The sequence below is a fragment of the Lycium ferocissimum genome, chromosome 10, assembly GCF_029784015.1.
Source record: "Lycium ferocissimum isolate CSIRO_LF1 chromosome 10, AGI_CSIRO_Lferr_CH_V1, whole genome shotgun sequence".
NCBI lineage: Eukaryota > Viridiplantae > Streptophyta > Magnoliopsida > Solanales > Solanaceae > Lycium > Lycium ferocissimum.
Genome location: NC_081351.1, coordinates 32,539,348 through 32,553,300, shown reverse-complemented (window position 1 = coordinate 32,553,300; position 13,953 = coordinate 32,539,348). Strand labels below are relative to the sequence as shown.

At 33.2% G+C, this 13,953-nt stretch overlaps 2 protein-coding genes across 2 annotated transcripts; one reads left to right on the top strand and one right to left on the bottom strand.

Annotated features, from left to right (window-relative positions):
• Nucleotides 1-2,474: 2,474 nt before the first annotated feature.
• Nucleotides 2,475-3,637, top strand: LOC132033447 (snakin-1). The gene is made up of 2 exons (XM_059423423.1): nucleotides 2,475-2,633; nucleotides 3,293-3,637. Exons 1-2 carry the CDS (start codon nucleotides 2,552-2,554, stop codon nucleotides 3,475-3,477), a joined length of 267 nt encoding a protein of 88 aa, XP_059279406.1. The 5' UTR covers nucleotides 2,475-2,551; the 3' UTR covers nucleotides 3,478-3,637.
• A 1,160-nt stretch (nucleotides 3,638-4,797) lies between these two features.
• Nucleotides 4,798-10,982, bottom strand: LOC132033445 (pumilio homolog 15-like). Its single transcript, XM_059423422.1, has 5 exons — nucleotides 9,588-10,982; nucleotides 9,336-9,498; nucleotides 6,254-6,417; nucleotides 5,899-6,157; nucleotides 4,798-5,255 (listed from the first exon to the last, which is right to left on the bottom strand). The coding sequence occupies exons 1-5, from the start codon at nucleotides 10,538-10,540 to the stop codon at nucleotides 5,109-5,111; spliced, it is 1,686 nt and encodes a 561-aa protein (XP_059279405.1). The 5' UTR covers nucleotides 10,541-10,982; the 3' UTR covers nucleotides 4,798-5,108.
• Between the last annotated feature and the right edge of the window lie 2,971 nt (nucleotides 10,983-13,953).

Below are 13,953 nucleotides of genomic sequence, written 5' to 3'. Positions count from 1 at the left end.
TTTATTTATGTCTACCAACCTCATTACTATTCATGTTAAGTTTTCATTTTTATTGAACTAAAGTTTGATCAATTAGCAATGTATATTTTTTAAAAGCCTTCAATAGGTAAGCGATTAATTTTGTATGAACTATGATCTTCGCTTTGCAAGATTGATAAGAAATTGAGAATGTTTTGATAGTTTTCACAACTTGTGAGATTTTTATATCTATAAGAAAAAATATAACTTAAGACATCCAAATTGCATGTCCAAACATGATTTAAAATCATGGTTTGAAACCATGATTTGATTTCAAACCATGTCCATGAGCCACATTAGCATGTGCTTCTCGCACCGCTCGTGTATTTTAAGCAGTACTACTTTTGATAGTTCTCGACGTGTCACATAAAACCGATGTAGATCATAAAACAATAAACGCAAAATATTATCATGTCACTATAATTTCCAATCAAGAAAGCAAAGTTACAATACGTCTGTTTTTTTCTAAAAAGAGTCACCACGTTTCCTTATAATTTTGCAATTAGAGGATACACCTTATCCTGTTTTGGTTTGTAAGATCAGTGTCGGAGTTTTCAGATGAGCTTAATAATATCCTGAAACACTCAATCATTATCATAATTTTTTTGGTTGAATGTTCAAGTAGTTAATTAGGCGTTTGGAAAAATATTTTGATGAAGTTAAAAATAAAAAGAGAGAGAAGTTGGGTAAAACTTGCTCAATTTTTCATAGAGCACTTTAGCAATTATACATGTCATGTCACCTCACAAAAACAACTCCATTCTTGATATGTCATTTCTTTTACCAACAAAGAAAAGCTTTACGAATTGTTGTTGCGTACTACACATTTTTGTGTATCTGCCTGTAATTTTCTTCCCAAATATAAATAGATCCCTTTTTTTTTTTCTTGTGGGTCTAGAACCATTAAAAATCGATCAAACCTTAATAGCCAGCTTGCAGATATGCCAAACATAGTACTGAAGACGAAAAGGACAAAAGCCTAAATTTTAGTGTAACCGCGTGATTATTTTAATTGGTTCAACCGACTTTAAATGCAATCAACATCCAACAAACAACTCAATCCGCGTCCTTCGTTAGTAAAAAGGGTAGCAACAGTAGGATCCTCATATGTGCCATGTAACTAGTTAATTTTGTATTAAAGTATATGTGCCGTATAATTATGTGCTAATGAATTTAAGTTTGACAGTTTCAAATTTCAGATTTTTAGATTGGACGTTTTCACATTACGACTCTTTAGATTAGAAGTTGTAGATTACCAAAGTCTGAAGTTTGAAGTTATATCTATAGTTGACATTTAATCATGCCGTATACGGTAAAATCATCGAAAAACAATGCTCTCGTTGCATGATGGTTTCCCTAATTACTGTTATGCTAATTTATCTTGATTATCCATAGTAAAATAGGATAAACACAATGTGGAGATGTGATCATATCTGAATTTATTCAAATTTTACTGGTTATTTTATGTTTAATATTTCTCTTTTGGTTTTACTTTTCTCCTAATGTCAGTATACCTAGTACAGTAACTTTACTATTTTGGCGTCAAGAGCAACTATACATTGGAACAAAACTTCAAATTGAAGGAAAAAAATGTGTAACCAAAGCCACTCTGATTTGGTATTGAAAAATGAGGAGCTCAATTGAGGAGGAAGAAAAAGTATCATCAGTAGTTGTGTGAAGTTCCCCTTTACAGGCTAAATCTATACTTTAAATAATTGGCTAAATTTCAAATAAGATATGTAAAAGCAAATCTTTTTTTTTTTTGCGCGGATTGCCCTTCATTTGGGGTGGCCTTTAATTTTTGTCCTTCAAATTGGTGGTCTTTAAGTATTGTCCCTCGCCTAACACCCTGAGGTTGTGGGTTCGAACCCCGGCTACTTAAAAAAAAAAAAAAAAATCGCGAGGCGGAATTTTGCAAAGGTTGCATATTTGCCTATTTGGGCATACTTGCCAGAAGACGAAAATTTCGCCGCCTTACGCAAATTCTCGCCTCTCGGCTTGAAAAATTTAAAAACCACCATTTTGAGGGGTAAAAATTAAAGACTACCTCCAGCGAAGGGCAATCCTGCAAATTGCCCAAAGCAAATGTCTGATGTAAATTCAATATAATCTCCATCCAAGTCCTAGTCCAAGTTTCTCTTACCCAAATTTTTAAGCGCATGGTAATACACACTTGGCAGTTTGAATTTCAAAAATAACTTGTTCCCGTTTAGTGTTTACATCAAATTTCATTAATTTATTATATGTATTGGTAAATTATGATTAGTTAATAACAATTCATACAAAATGATATATGTCATATATTGATTAGGTTTTATGTATCATTCGTTTATTGAGTATCAGAGGTGAGTAATAAGCTTTTTTTTCTTTTTTTCTTTCTGTTTTGTCGGACAAGTGTTTACTTAATTAGTTAGAAAACACATTTATAGTGGACCACCAACTTTTCTCCTAGCTATATATTCCCCCTAAGAACGAGCCAGCAGTGCTTCAATTCACCACTTGTATACTTTTCTTGAATTTTCAGCTCAGAAAGATGAAGCTGCTTTTAGCAACTCTGCTTTTGGTCACTCTTGTTCTTACCCCTTCTCTCATTCAAACCTCAATGGCTGGTTCAAGTAAGTACCAATTTCTCCATCATCTAAGAGTTTCAACCCCTTTTTTTTTCTTAGGGTGTGTTTGGTAAGTAAGAAACTCTTCCAGAAAATATTGCATTGTTTGGATAGTAAAAAAATTTAAATATATTTTCTCTAGAAAAACAAGTTCTTAGAAATGAGGAAATGTTTCCAGTGAAACTAGGAAAAACAAGTGGCACTTTTATACAGACGCAGGTATCGGGTAATTCTGTCCACCAAAGCGTGGAGATATGGAAAGACAACACCTACTTCTTCCTCTTTCAATTTATGTGGAAAATTTGATTAATCTTGAAGCTTAAATTGAATTAGCTCAACTCACGGTTTAAAATTAAAGTTGGATATACAAAAACTATATAAAAGCTTCACCCTGTTTTTTCTACTAACTGTGGTGTTCGGGTTCAATTTATTTTATCGGGATGCACAGTATCAAATAATTCTGTCCAGCAAAGCTTGGACATATCGCAAAGAAAACACCTAGTGTTTTTGCCCTCGCTAAGAATTAAACTTGAAATCTCATAATTATCAACCTAGTTCATTCACCATCAAGCCGCACCCTCATGTGTTTTTTTTCTACTCCTTTTTTTAAATGTTTTAAGTTCTATGCTCTAATAATGAGTTGGGGTTGTGTTCTTTTTTGAAAGGCTATTGTGATTCAAAGTGCAAGCAAAGGTGCTCAAAGGCAGGATTAACAGACAGATGCTTGAAGTATTGTGGGATTTGTTGTGAAGAATGCAAGTGTGTGCCTTCTGGAACTTATGGGAACAAGCATGAGTGCCCTTGCTACAGGGACAAGAAGAACTCTAAGGGCAAGCCTAAATGCCCTTGAAATTTATGTGTCCCAATTTTCTATGTGGTCAAATCTGGTCTTTAAATACTATAAGTTTTCTAGGTGTGTTAAAGTCATACTATATAGTGTGAAAATTAGTCAAAATAAATACTTTTACCAATAAATAAACGGGGTTCTTCTTTTGAACTCCCTTTTGTGATTGCCTGCTCTGTTTCTATCTATTGAATTTTTACATATTATTAAATGTACTGGGATTTTGAATGTTTATGAATTATTTGCAATTTACTTAGCTTAGATCCAGTCATCTCTTTCGATCACTACTACACGTTATGAAATACTCCCTCTGTCTCCTCTCTCTGTGATTTCTAAAACTATAATCTCAAATTATTTTTTATTTTAGAAGTTGAAGACAAAAATATTATTTTTCAATTTTTCCTTAATAGTGGAGCAGAATAAATATTTAATGAAGAGAGACTATATTTTAAGAAATAAATGAGGTAAAAAAGGGAAAAATCCTTTCTAACTAATGTTTTCTTAATGGGTGTGTGAAAGAGAAGCATGATAGATAATTTGATATGATAAAAGTAGGAATTAGCTAATGTAGTGAAAGAGATGACGACCAACGTCTTAATAGATATAATATTCGACGTGAATCTGAATTAGTATAACTAGTAAATTTTGCATTGGGTTTATGTCAAACCCGTACTTTACTCTGCCTCCACCTCAGCCGTGGGATAGCATCTATTTTCTTTGTACTACGTCAGACATGCTGTCGTATTGAGTATTTAATGTTCCATGTGGTTGTTAGGGATATGAGAGAAAACTCAGAAAATGAACAACCATAGAAGACAAATACTAGTTCTAAGGCTCGTTACAATCAAGAAAGACCTGGTGACTGATCTGTGCAAATATATACATCTACTTCACTTCAATTCTTGTACCGAAAGACGTGACTTCTGGGATGGATTCTCCTTTCATTTCAGGCAGTCGAGGTGCGGGTAAGCATTTACCGTGACACTGTATGCCTCTTAGTCTAATTCTGAATATTTTCAAATCTAACTGATGAAACCACAAACAGCTTGATCTAGTTCTTTCACTAAGTACATTTTTTCGAGGGAAGGATATAGACTTAGCACTCTAGTGATACCAGCTAGAGTCTCTTACATAATAGGTATGAGTATAGTTTACACCATCCCCCTTCAGCCCCCTATGTAATTAAAAAATCCCTCACCATGATCTCCAAAAAAGTTTTTAAAATAGTTTGATGAGTTGCAGAAATAGAATGCATCTGAGGTATTTTACCCAATTTGGGCAAGTAAAAGGGTGAGAGCTGTAGGAGATATATTCGTAAAACTGCAATCACATTAAGCAATAGTTACCCTTCATATAAAACAAACATTATAAGATTACTTATTCAACAAATATTGTCTACATGCCCTATATTATGATATAACAACCAACAAGACAACCAAAAATATACAGTACACATTGAGGTTCGCTTGCATACTCAGCTTTATGCTCCTACAAGTTCAGATCTTTAACTTACATAGAAAACAAACAACATAAGAGAGAACAATAGATACTAGATGGATGCTACTAAACCCGAAATTCCATCAGACAAATCAAAAGAATGAAGGCACAGTAGTGGTGTCAACTACTCTCGAGTTAACTTATACCTGTCGCTTGTAAAATCTTGTACAATGTAGAGGGTCCTTCTTGCTAAACAACCGATCAAGGATCTTCTTCCCGTAAAGGTTACTTTGCATTGATGGAGAATTCAAGCTGATTAGGTTACAGAGAGCATTGAAGACATGGCCCTGCTCAGTCGAATTAACAAAATGTACATGTTATAATAACTCACAATGTAGATTCTAAACAAAAAAATTTAGAATCAATATCAACAATGTTCGAGTGACACGGAGGTCTAATAAGCAAAAGAAGCTAAAGATAGGTTATGGTAAGCTAGTTGATATCAAATATTTCAAAAGCGGAAATAATATAAAATGCTTCAACAGAAGTTTGTTTTAAAATATAAGTCAAAGGGCTACTCAGAAATATACTACCGGGAGGAACTTAAACATCATAGCTTGCCACAACTTTCGAATTTCTTGAATATATAATAGACCAAAGAGATATTTGATTATCCTCATACATAAGAACATCTATACCATAATAATATGACCTGCATAATTAGTATTTTTAATCCATCTACTGAAACACAAAATTGGACATACATCATCAATCTAAATTCTAGAAGTGTCATCAATACAAATTGAATTAGCTCTTTTTCCAGTTGCGGTTTCCCTCCATAATATCTTCTGCAATATTAAAAGTTTAAATAGCTCATAATTGTCGTACCCCTAGAAGGTTGTTTTAATCCAAGCTGAATTAGCACCTCCAGGTGGCTCATTAAAAGATAAGCAGGCTTATAGACCAAGGAATTTAGTGAAGTAAACTTACCTTTGCAATTTGCAGTGCTGTCTGGATGACAAAGTTACCATAAGGGTCCACCAGTAGCATTGAAGCACTTGAGCTTCTGAGCAACTCGGAAATAATTCTCGTGGAGTGCTCTTCTCCTGACTCGAGGATAATTTTCTCAACAACATTACTAGCATACTTATTGCATGAGAGAGTCACAAAGTTTCCTTGAAGCCTATCCAGTAAAGTTTCTGTAACTCTTGGTAACTTCAGTCCCACAAGATGTTGCACCACATAGTTGCTAGATGAAATGGAACGTTTAAAAGCAATTAGACCTATATAGCAACTTGACATTCACACATTACATAAGCACAAGAAAAAAGAAAATGAGTCATACCCGTATTGATCTTCTGATAGCTGCACTGCATTTGTTAATATCTCAGTTATCAGGCGATCTCGGAGTTCTCCACGAGCGGACTCTACGCATGACTGCAGCACACAGCACCCGCTTTTTTGGGTTGCAATTGCAAAGCAGTTATTTGCAATTTCATTGAGAAGATGCTGCAATAAGCACTTCATATGTGAGATAGTTAAACAGAAGCACTAGTCTAGCTAATGGCAGAGGCAGGAGACAGGGGAAACACCTAGCACCTTAGAGGGACATGAGATTGATTGTAAGCAATATTCGGCAATAATATGAATAAAGCATATCTATAACTTACATCCTAGGAACAATATAGGAAAGCAAGAAAAGAAGAAAGGCTAATCTTGAGGAAGTTGTGCATAACACGAACTTGCAAAGAGACTTGGAGAGCAGCACTGTGCCTTGAAATGACATATTCAACCTAAAGCGATAAATTTGATTGTCTCAAAGTCACTTGCACAAAGTAATGGAGCATAAATACTTGTAATCTAGAAAACTTGCGCTTAGCAAGTACCCAAATATGCAGATGAATAACTCAAAAAAGAAAAGGAATATGAAGATGAGGAAAAGGAGTGATTAAAACAGAAACTAGTGTAATTTCATTTACTGGAAACAACAAGAATTTTCATTGTATTATGCCTACTGCTTCTTTGAAGCAATATTATATATGTAAACTTTTCTTTCTTCACAGGCTTTTCCACTTACATAGATTTATCATTTCATCTCTATCAAGTTTATATCTTATAAATCACAACTCTCATGTGACATTTTATTGGTATCTAACAAACAGTAAATTTAGCGGGTTCATCAGTACACAATCAATCAATCAACTAACTCCTAATCTCAAATTATTAGGAGTGGGCTACATGGACACTCTGCAGCCACTAAGCTCTATTCAGGTCAATATCATTCCATTACTAGATAATTCAAGGCAAATTAAGTTTTTGGGAACTATAAATTCATACTTATCTCAACAACAACAACAGCAACAACATACCTAGTGTAATCCCACAAGTGGGGTCTGGGGAGGCTAGAGTGTACGCAGACCTTATCCCAACCTTGGGAAATAGAGAGACTCTTTCCGATAAATTCATACTTATCTCAATGAGGAAATAAAGGTAAGATTCCTAATAAACAATAATTTAAAGTGAAACAACAACAATTAAGCCAACAACTGTTGGTATCACTTATATGTATTCTTCCATTGTATTAGGCTCTTATCTAAATCCATATTGATTCGAGTTGTAGACTAATTTAACCTGTCTTCCACGTGATACATCTAATCTCAACTATCGTATTGTCGCATCTAAGGAACACTGGTGCATATGGAAGTCTACATAAAACATGGCTAAACCATATCAAGCAACCTTCCTTCACTTTATCCTCTATAGGGCCATTTGGGTACAAGGATTAGGGGAGTTATCTCATCATAAAATTTGGGATTAAATTTGTCAAGTGTTAGGTTGTAAGTATTAGCTAAAACCAGGATATAATTTATGCAAAAATCATGGGATTATCTTAAGGTGGGATTGTGTATCCTGCTTATAATTCTGGGGTTATATTTCTGGCATAATCGTGTTTTGAACCAAAAGACCCCTGTGTGTTGTTTGAGAACTCTCAGTTATGATCATCTGTAATCTTGTGCAATCATGTATTAACGCGGATCCATATTTTCTCGATCAGTAAATAAATATAATGATGGAGAATCAACGCTAAGATGGTGCACTAATTTGTACATCAAAATTACTCTTGTGACACTCCTCTATTTCAACCATCCTACTTTAACATTATGTGTTAAATCTTCATCTATCATGCATATTCATAATCTTAATTTTTGGTTAACTCCTATAACTTTTGTATAAGGAGTAATATGAAATATAAAAAAGTTCTACAAGTGTATGCATGTCATCATCCTCTAGGGTTACCTTAGAGGATTGTCTTCCTGAAAGGTTCTAGGCAAGCATTAAGAGTAGAGGTAAACAAGTATAAATATAAAAACCATTCATCACAGTCCATTAAAGGGCTTCATTATTCTGAGCAATGAAACTAGTTGGGTCTTCTACAACAAAAGCTGATGGCACCAAAACTTTGCAACTCTGTCCTAATGTTCAAGGAAATTCCTTCATTTAGTCATTGACATTATATACAAATAGCAGTTGTCTAAAACAAATGAAGCAGGCTCAGCAAAACTCGCTGCGTACTCGAATTTAATATATACATACATAGACTCACGTATGTATACACTTAAAAAATAAAAATAAAAATTTATTTAAAACTATATCGATAGGAGAAGGAGCCACAATATTTATTTCATAATTCATACAATATCCTAACTCAGAATACCAGTTCATATGCTCGCCAAACGCACAACTACAACCTTCATCTTTATCCATTTACGTGTAAACATGGCAGAAAGACCAAATGAACTTCTCAGTTTTAAGATGAAGTAGTACCAAAGTTAGTACAGACAACAAGTTGAAACAAGGAATTGTTTTATACTAAATGCAGTGTTGAACTAAAGCGCGCTTAAGCCCTGAAGCGCTGCGCAGAACATGTTGATCGCCTCGCCTCGCTTAATAGGCACTTGAGTATCGTCATCAAGACACTAAGGCATATTTTTCCTTGCCAATGAGCGTAATTCTATAGAGTCGACACTAAACATATTTTGTCAATTTGTTTTGTCCATATATTTTTTAGTCATGCTTATAATTATTAGTATTGGACTACACATACAAATTTGTATTTTCCCCCCTAATTGCCCCTTCTTCATTAAGGCCTACACTTTATTTGCGCTTTGTGCTTAAAGCCCCAACGTCTTTGCGCTTTTCACCTGCTAAATAACACTAGAAGTTATTATACAGGACCTAGTACATTCTCTTGTGTACCCACAACTGAATGAGAACAAAAATCAAAACTTTTTAACTCTTTCTTTATTAAACAAGTCAACAACAAACTTCAACACCAATAATTTAATGAAAGGTGGGGCACACAGGAAGAAAAAGACAGTTCCAATCACATATATTATGATAGCAGCAGAGTATTATAATTTGTTTACCCTGGTGTACTCAATAGAGAATGTCTTGACACAATATTGTATCACGTGTTGACCACTTTGATCATTAGCCAATGCAACAGCAACAGGAGTTATAGCAGATAATATCAATGATCTTTGCTGTGGAGTACTAAGGTTGTCCAACAATTTCTGCATTGCTCTAGCCCTGGTAACACACATTGTAATAAACAAAACAAAAAACTTACATACCTTTGCAATTTAAATAAAAAAGAATATTAATTTAATCACACATACCCATGTTGGCTGAAACAAATACCAATAAACTGATGGCTATTTCTTGTAATTGCTTGAATAATAGTTGTCCTTTGCTCCTCGTTACACACAACAAAAAGCTTTTGAATAACATAACTACCAGACTGATTCTTCATCAAATCACCAACATACTCAACCACCTCACTAAGTACAATTTCAATTTCTTCATTATTCCCTTTCTCAAGATTAGCCTGCAACATTTTACTCCCATGTTGATCCTTTGCAGCATTAACCACTTTTCCTCTCAAATCACTATTACTACCCATTAAATCAATTTGCTCATTCCAGCTAGCCAATTCTTGATTCACCTTTGCATTGGGTCCCCTAAAATTCAGATTTCTTGGTACAAAATTGGACGAAACTACATGTTCAAAATGGTTATAATCCTTTAAACATGGTAAAATTTGGAACTGAGCAGTGGGTTCCCTAGGCAATAATGGTGACGTGTTCTGCAAGTGAGGAAAACCAGGATTTGACACGTCATAGTTACATCTCAAGTAATCATCATCTTCAGTATATAGTTGTTGTTGTTGTTGTTGTGGCCATGGTTGTAGATTCAACATTCTTAGGAGAATGTTGTTGTGTGTTGGGCCCACAAGATTCAGATTCTGGTGGGCCCCATTCTGGTGGGCCCGGATTAAACCTTGACAATAATCAGCAGTGTATTGAGCTCTCAAACGGCCCATCAACAAAGAATCACGGTTATTAGAAGAAGTACGAAACGACGGCGTTTGTTGCAGGTGATGATGATGATCACCGTTAACAGATAAACGGGAGAAAGAAGATTCAAGAGAGGTATGATGAATGTTGTTGTTGTTTCTTGGATGAAACTCTGTAAAGCTGTAGTTACGGTGAGATGGGTTAACGGAGTTGTTATTTTCAGGCATACCAGAGTTGTTTTCCGGGTTAACGGAGTTATAAGGATTTCTCTCCATCGCCGTTTGAGAGATTTGGTAGAGTGGGGTGGACTTACAAGGGTTTTAGCAGACTTCTTGATCCTATAAATAGGCGATTTTTATTGGGTTGGAAGATTTTTAGGGGGATTTTGGGTAATATAGAAAAATTAAGGACTATTAATTTTATGTGTCAATATATGGATGGAAAGAGATAAATATGGGAGGAGAGTGAAGAGTTAGAGAAGAAGAGAAATACTGTTACACAAAATCTGCATGCAATATAAGGAAATAATCTCGGTTATAGTGTGCGATTATTTAACAGACGCGGCGTCTGGTTTGCACCTTTGTTTATTTTGACTTCAAAAAGTTTTTTTTTTTTTTCCACATAAGTAATACTAATACGAGTAGTATACTACTACTAGTATTTGAGTTGATTCAAATAAGGGAACAATGGTTAAATTATAAGTCGAAGGTGATAATACTATTTTCAAAATAATTCACCTAAATGTTTTGTTAAAATAGAAGTGATTATTTATTGATGGAGCACAGATAATTAGTAGTGAATCGAGAATTTACTAGGAGTGTTTAAAGTTTAATATGTATAAGTAATATCTTTAATTTATATCACAATGTATTATTTGATGTTTAGTTGACAACTAGTTGTAATATTGATATGAAAATAATTACACCATTAAAAAATTTAATTCCGAGGGTTTATTGTTCAAACTGTGAGGGGGTTAAGTGAAATTTACTCTAATCAATTCAGGAATTTCTTGTGGGTCCCTTTTCACAACTTCTTCCTTATTTTATGTGAGAGATAAAAATCTCACTTACAAAGATGAGAAAATATTGAGCACTTTACATACAAACCCCTTCCTTAAGAAATTAGTTGAGTTTACTCCATATATGTCGAGTTTCAACTCGGCAATTATTTGAAGGTGCCATGGAAGCAAATGATTTATATCTTAATAATATCGAAATAACTATCACGGCGTGGCTAGCTATGATGCAATGTTTGATTTGACATTGTTACTATTTTTATTCATGCTCAATATTAATATTGTAGTAATTTTCTCAACAAGTATAATATTTCGACGAAGTTGTTAAAGCTTCAGCTAATCACTATTCGTCAAATGTACTTCCGCCCTGACGCAGATTATTGTCATCTCAATATTGCGCATAATCACAAATTTAAATAACTAACATATGGATCTGGTGTTAGTTGTTACGTAAGTTTAATGGAATTCTTTATTCATATTGTATTATATGACGTCTTATTTAAAATTCAATTTGTTAGATGTGAGAATTTTTATTTACTAATTCAATTTGTGACTATAGTCGTTATGTGCAGATCTAGGTCTACGCCAAGCAATTAAGTGAAATTGTATTCTTGATGGATTATGAATACCATATCAAAAATTGTGTTACTATTGAACCAGTGGGAGAGAGAATACTTCTAATATTTAAGCATGCAATAACTTGCTATCTTTAAATTAAAAATTTTAAGGGTGCCATTTAACTCTTATATCTAACTATATATAATATAACTCTCCATCTAATTAAATCTAATTTAACTCCCCTTCCCACTAAGAATATAATGTTTCGAATCTTAAGTCATTAATTGCAAATATTCTCTATATTTTATTTTATGTTTATTCTGTAATCCGTTTTAAGAAAATTGACAGACTTATAAACTTGCAAATAATCAAAGTTATACTTATCAATTATCATTTTACTCTCATTGAGAAGCTTTTATCACCACACAATAAAATAATTAGTGTTATACTTATCATATGCCATACGGTGAAGATATTAATATTGTGGTAGTCACTTTGTTCTAATTTAAGTGACGTATAATTTGAATTAACACGGAGTTTAAGAACAAAATAAAGACTTTTGGAATCTGTAGTTTGCAATAAATTATACTCCTATTTATGTGGTTATGAAACTTTTGAAACTTGTGACCTTAATACCATAACATTTGTGTACGTGTGTTATGTCGTTTATTTTCTTGGTTATGCCTCCAAGTCATTTTCTTCTAAGCCATTCTTTCCAGTTACAAGTTACAACATAATAAAAATATAATTTAATATCATTTAATCATTATATACTCCTTGTATTTGTGCATCTAGAACATCAAACTAAAATGTTGACATTTCATAACATGAACTTTCTTATAATGTATATTTTACGCGCCTATGCTTATTATGATTTGCATGTAAGAAATACATAAACCTCCTAGCAATACTTGTTTGAGCTTTTATCAATAAAATCTCAGATGAGATTGAGAGATACAAATAGAAATGTTTCCTATTATTGTTTGCATTGGATAATAACTTTTTTTAGTTTTTCTTAACCTTTTTTTTAGTCTTTCAAAATGGGTGTGCGATGATATCTGTTCTAATTTTTTTGTCATCTTCTGTCAACATAATTTTTTAGTTATCTTGTCAAAGTCACTGGTCCGAGATAGGTTTTCACAATTTACGGTAAGACCTAATAGTAATTCAATTAAAACTTGGTTTGAACTGGCATAACGAAATTAATTTTTTCTATAGCTCACTAGGAGTTTTGGTGAAATTTATAATGTTTAAGCTTTTCTTTTAATACTATGTTGTAATCTGACACAGTTTAAAGAAAGAATCTGCTAATTGTTTGAATTAGTATTCGATGTGAACAAAAACAGTTTGTAGAATATTCTGCTCATATAGTCTTAAACTCCACATCTCAACCACGTTTGAATTAGAATTTAAAAGGAATACAAACAGATTGCTTCTGGTCCCACTTGTACACATGTTTCCGCAATTAATTAGTGATATGGGATTAATCTTTACTGCCAACTATGGTTATTATTAAGAACCAATAGGAGTATTCTTATGAATTATTATTACTTGCTGCACTCGAGGAATAGCATATTCGAGGAAGGAATTAGACGAAAAAGTTAAAATATTGTGATTGAAAATAATTTTCACTTATCAAAATTAATCATTCAAAATTGAGAAACTCATTTTAAAAAGCTAGCCATTCCAATATATTATTATACAATAAATTGAAAATATTTTCCACAAAAGGGATACAATTATAAAATAAATTTTGACGTTAGAAGAGACCAAAAATATTATATCATCGTGACTTTCTAGTTTCTTCTGTTCCTCGTAAGTCGTGTCTTGCTCCATCAATTTCAATTTATGTGTCTTAATTTGGTTGAGCACTAAATTTAATAAGTAATGAAATTTTTGAATTTTGAAATCTTAAACTACATATGTATGTAATGTATCAAAATATCCTTTGAATCTTATGATCTAAAATATGTCCTGTGATATGTTGAAATTAAATTGTATATTTAACACTTTTGATAGCGATAAGTATTCTCCTTAAAGATTTCTCGTGTTCAGAAGAAAATGGCCCTACAAATATCTCTCTCACGTTTTTTTTTTTTTTACCCCCCCCCCCCC

Excerpts from the sequence above, each read along its gene's own strand:
- LOC132033447 (XM_059423423.1), top strand. The coding sequence starts at position 2,552 with ATGAAGCTGCTTTTAGCAACTCTGCTTTTGGTCACTCTTGTTCTTACC. Across the intron at positions 2,634-3,292 it reads AACCTCAATGGCTGGTTCAA|GCTATTGTGATTCAAAGTGC; the intron begins GTAAGTACCAAT and ends CTTTTTTGAAAG.
- LOC132033445 (XM_059423422.1), bottom strand. The coding sequence starts at position 10,540 with ATGGAGAGAAATCCTTATAACTCCGTTAACCCGGAAAACAACTCTGGT. Across the intron at positions 9,499-9,587 it reads ATTTGTTTCAGCCAACATGG|GGCTAGAGCAATGCAGAAAT; the intron begins GTATGTGTGATT and ends GTGTGTTACCAG. Across the intron at positions 6,158-6,253 it reads CTATCAGAAGATCAATACGG|CAACTATGTGGTGCAACATC; the intron begins GTATGACTCATT and ends CATTTCATCTAG.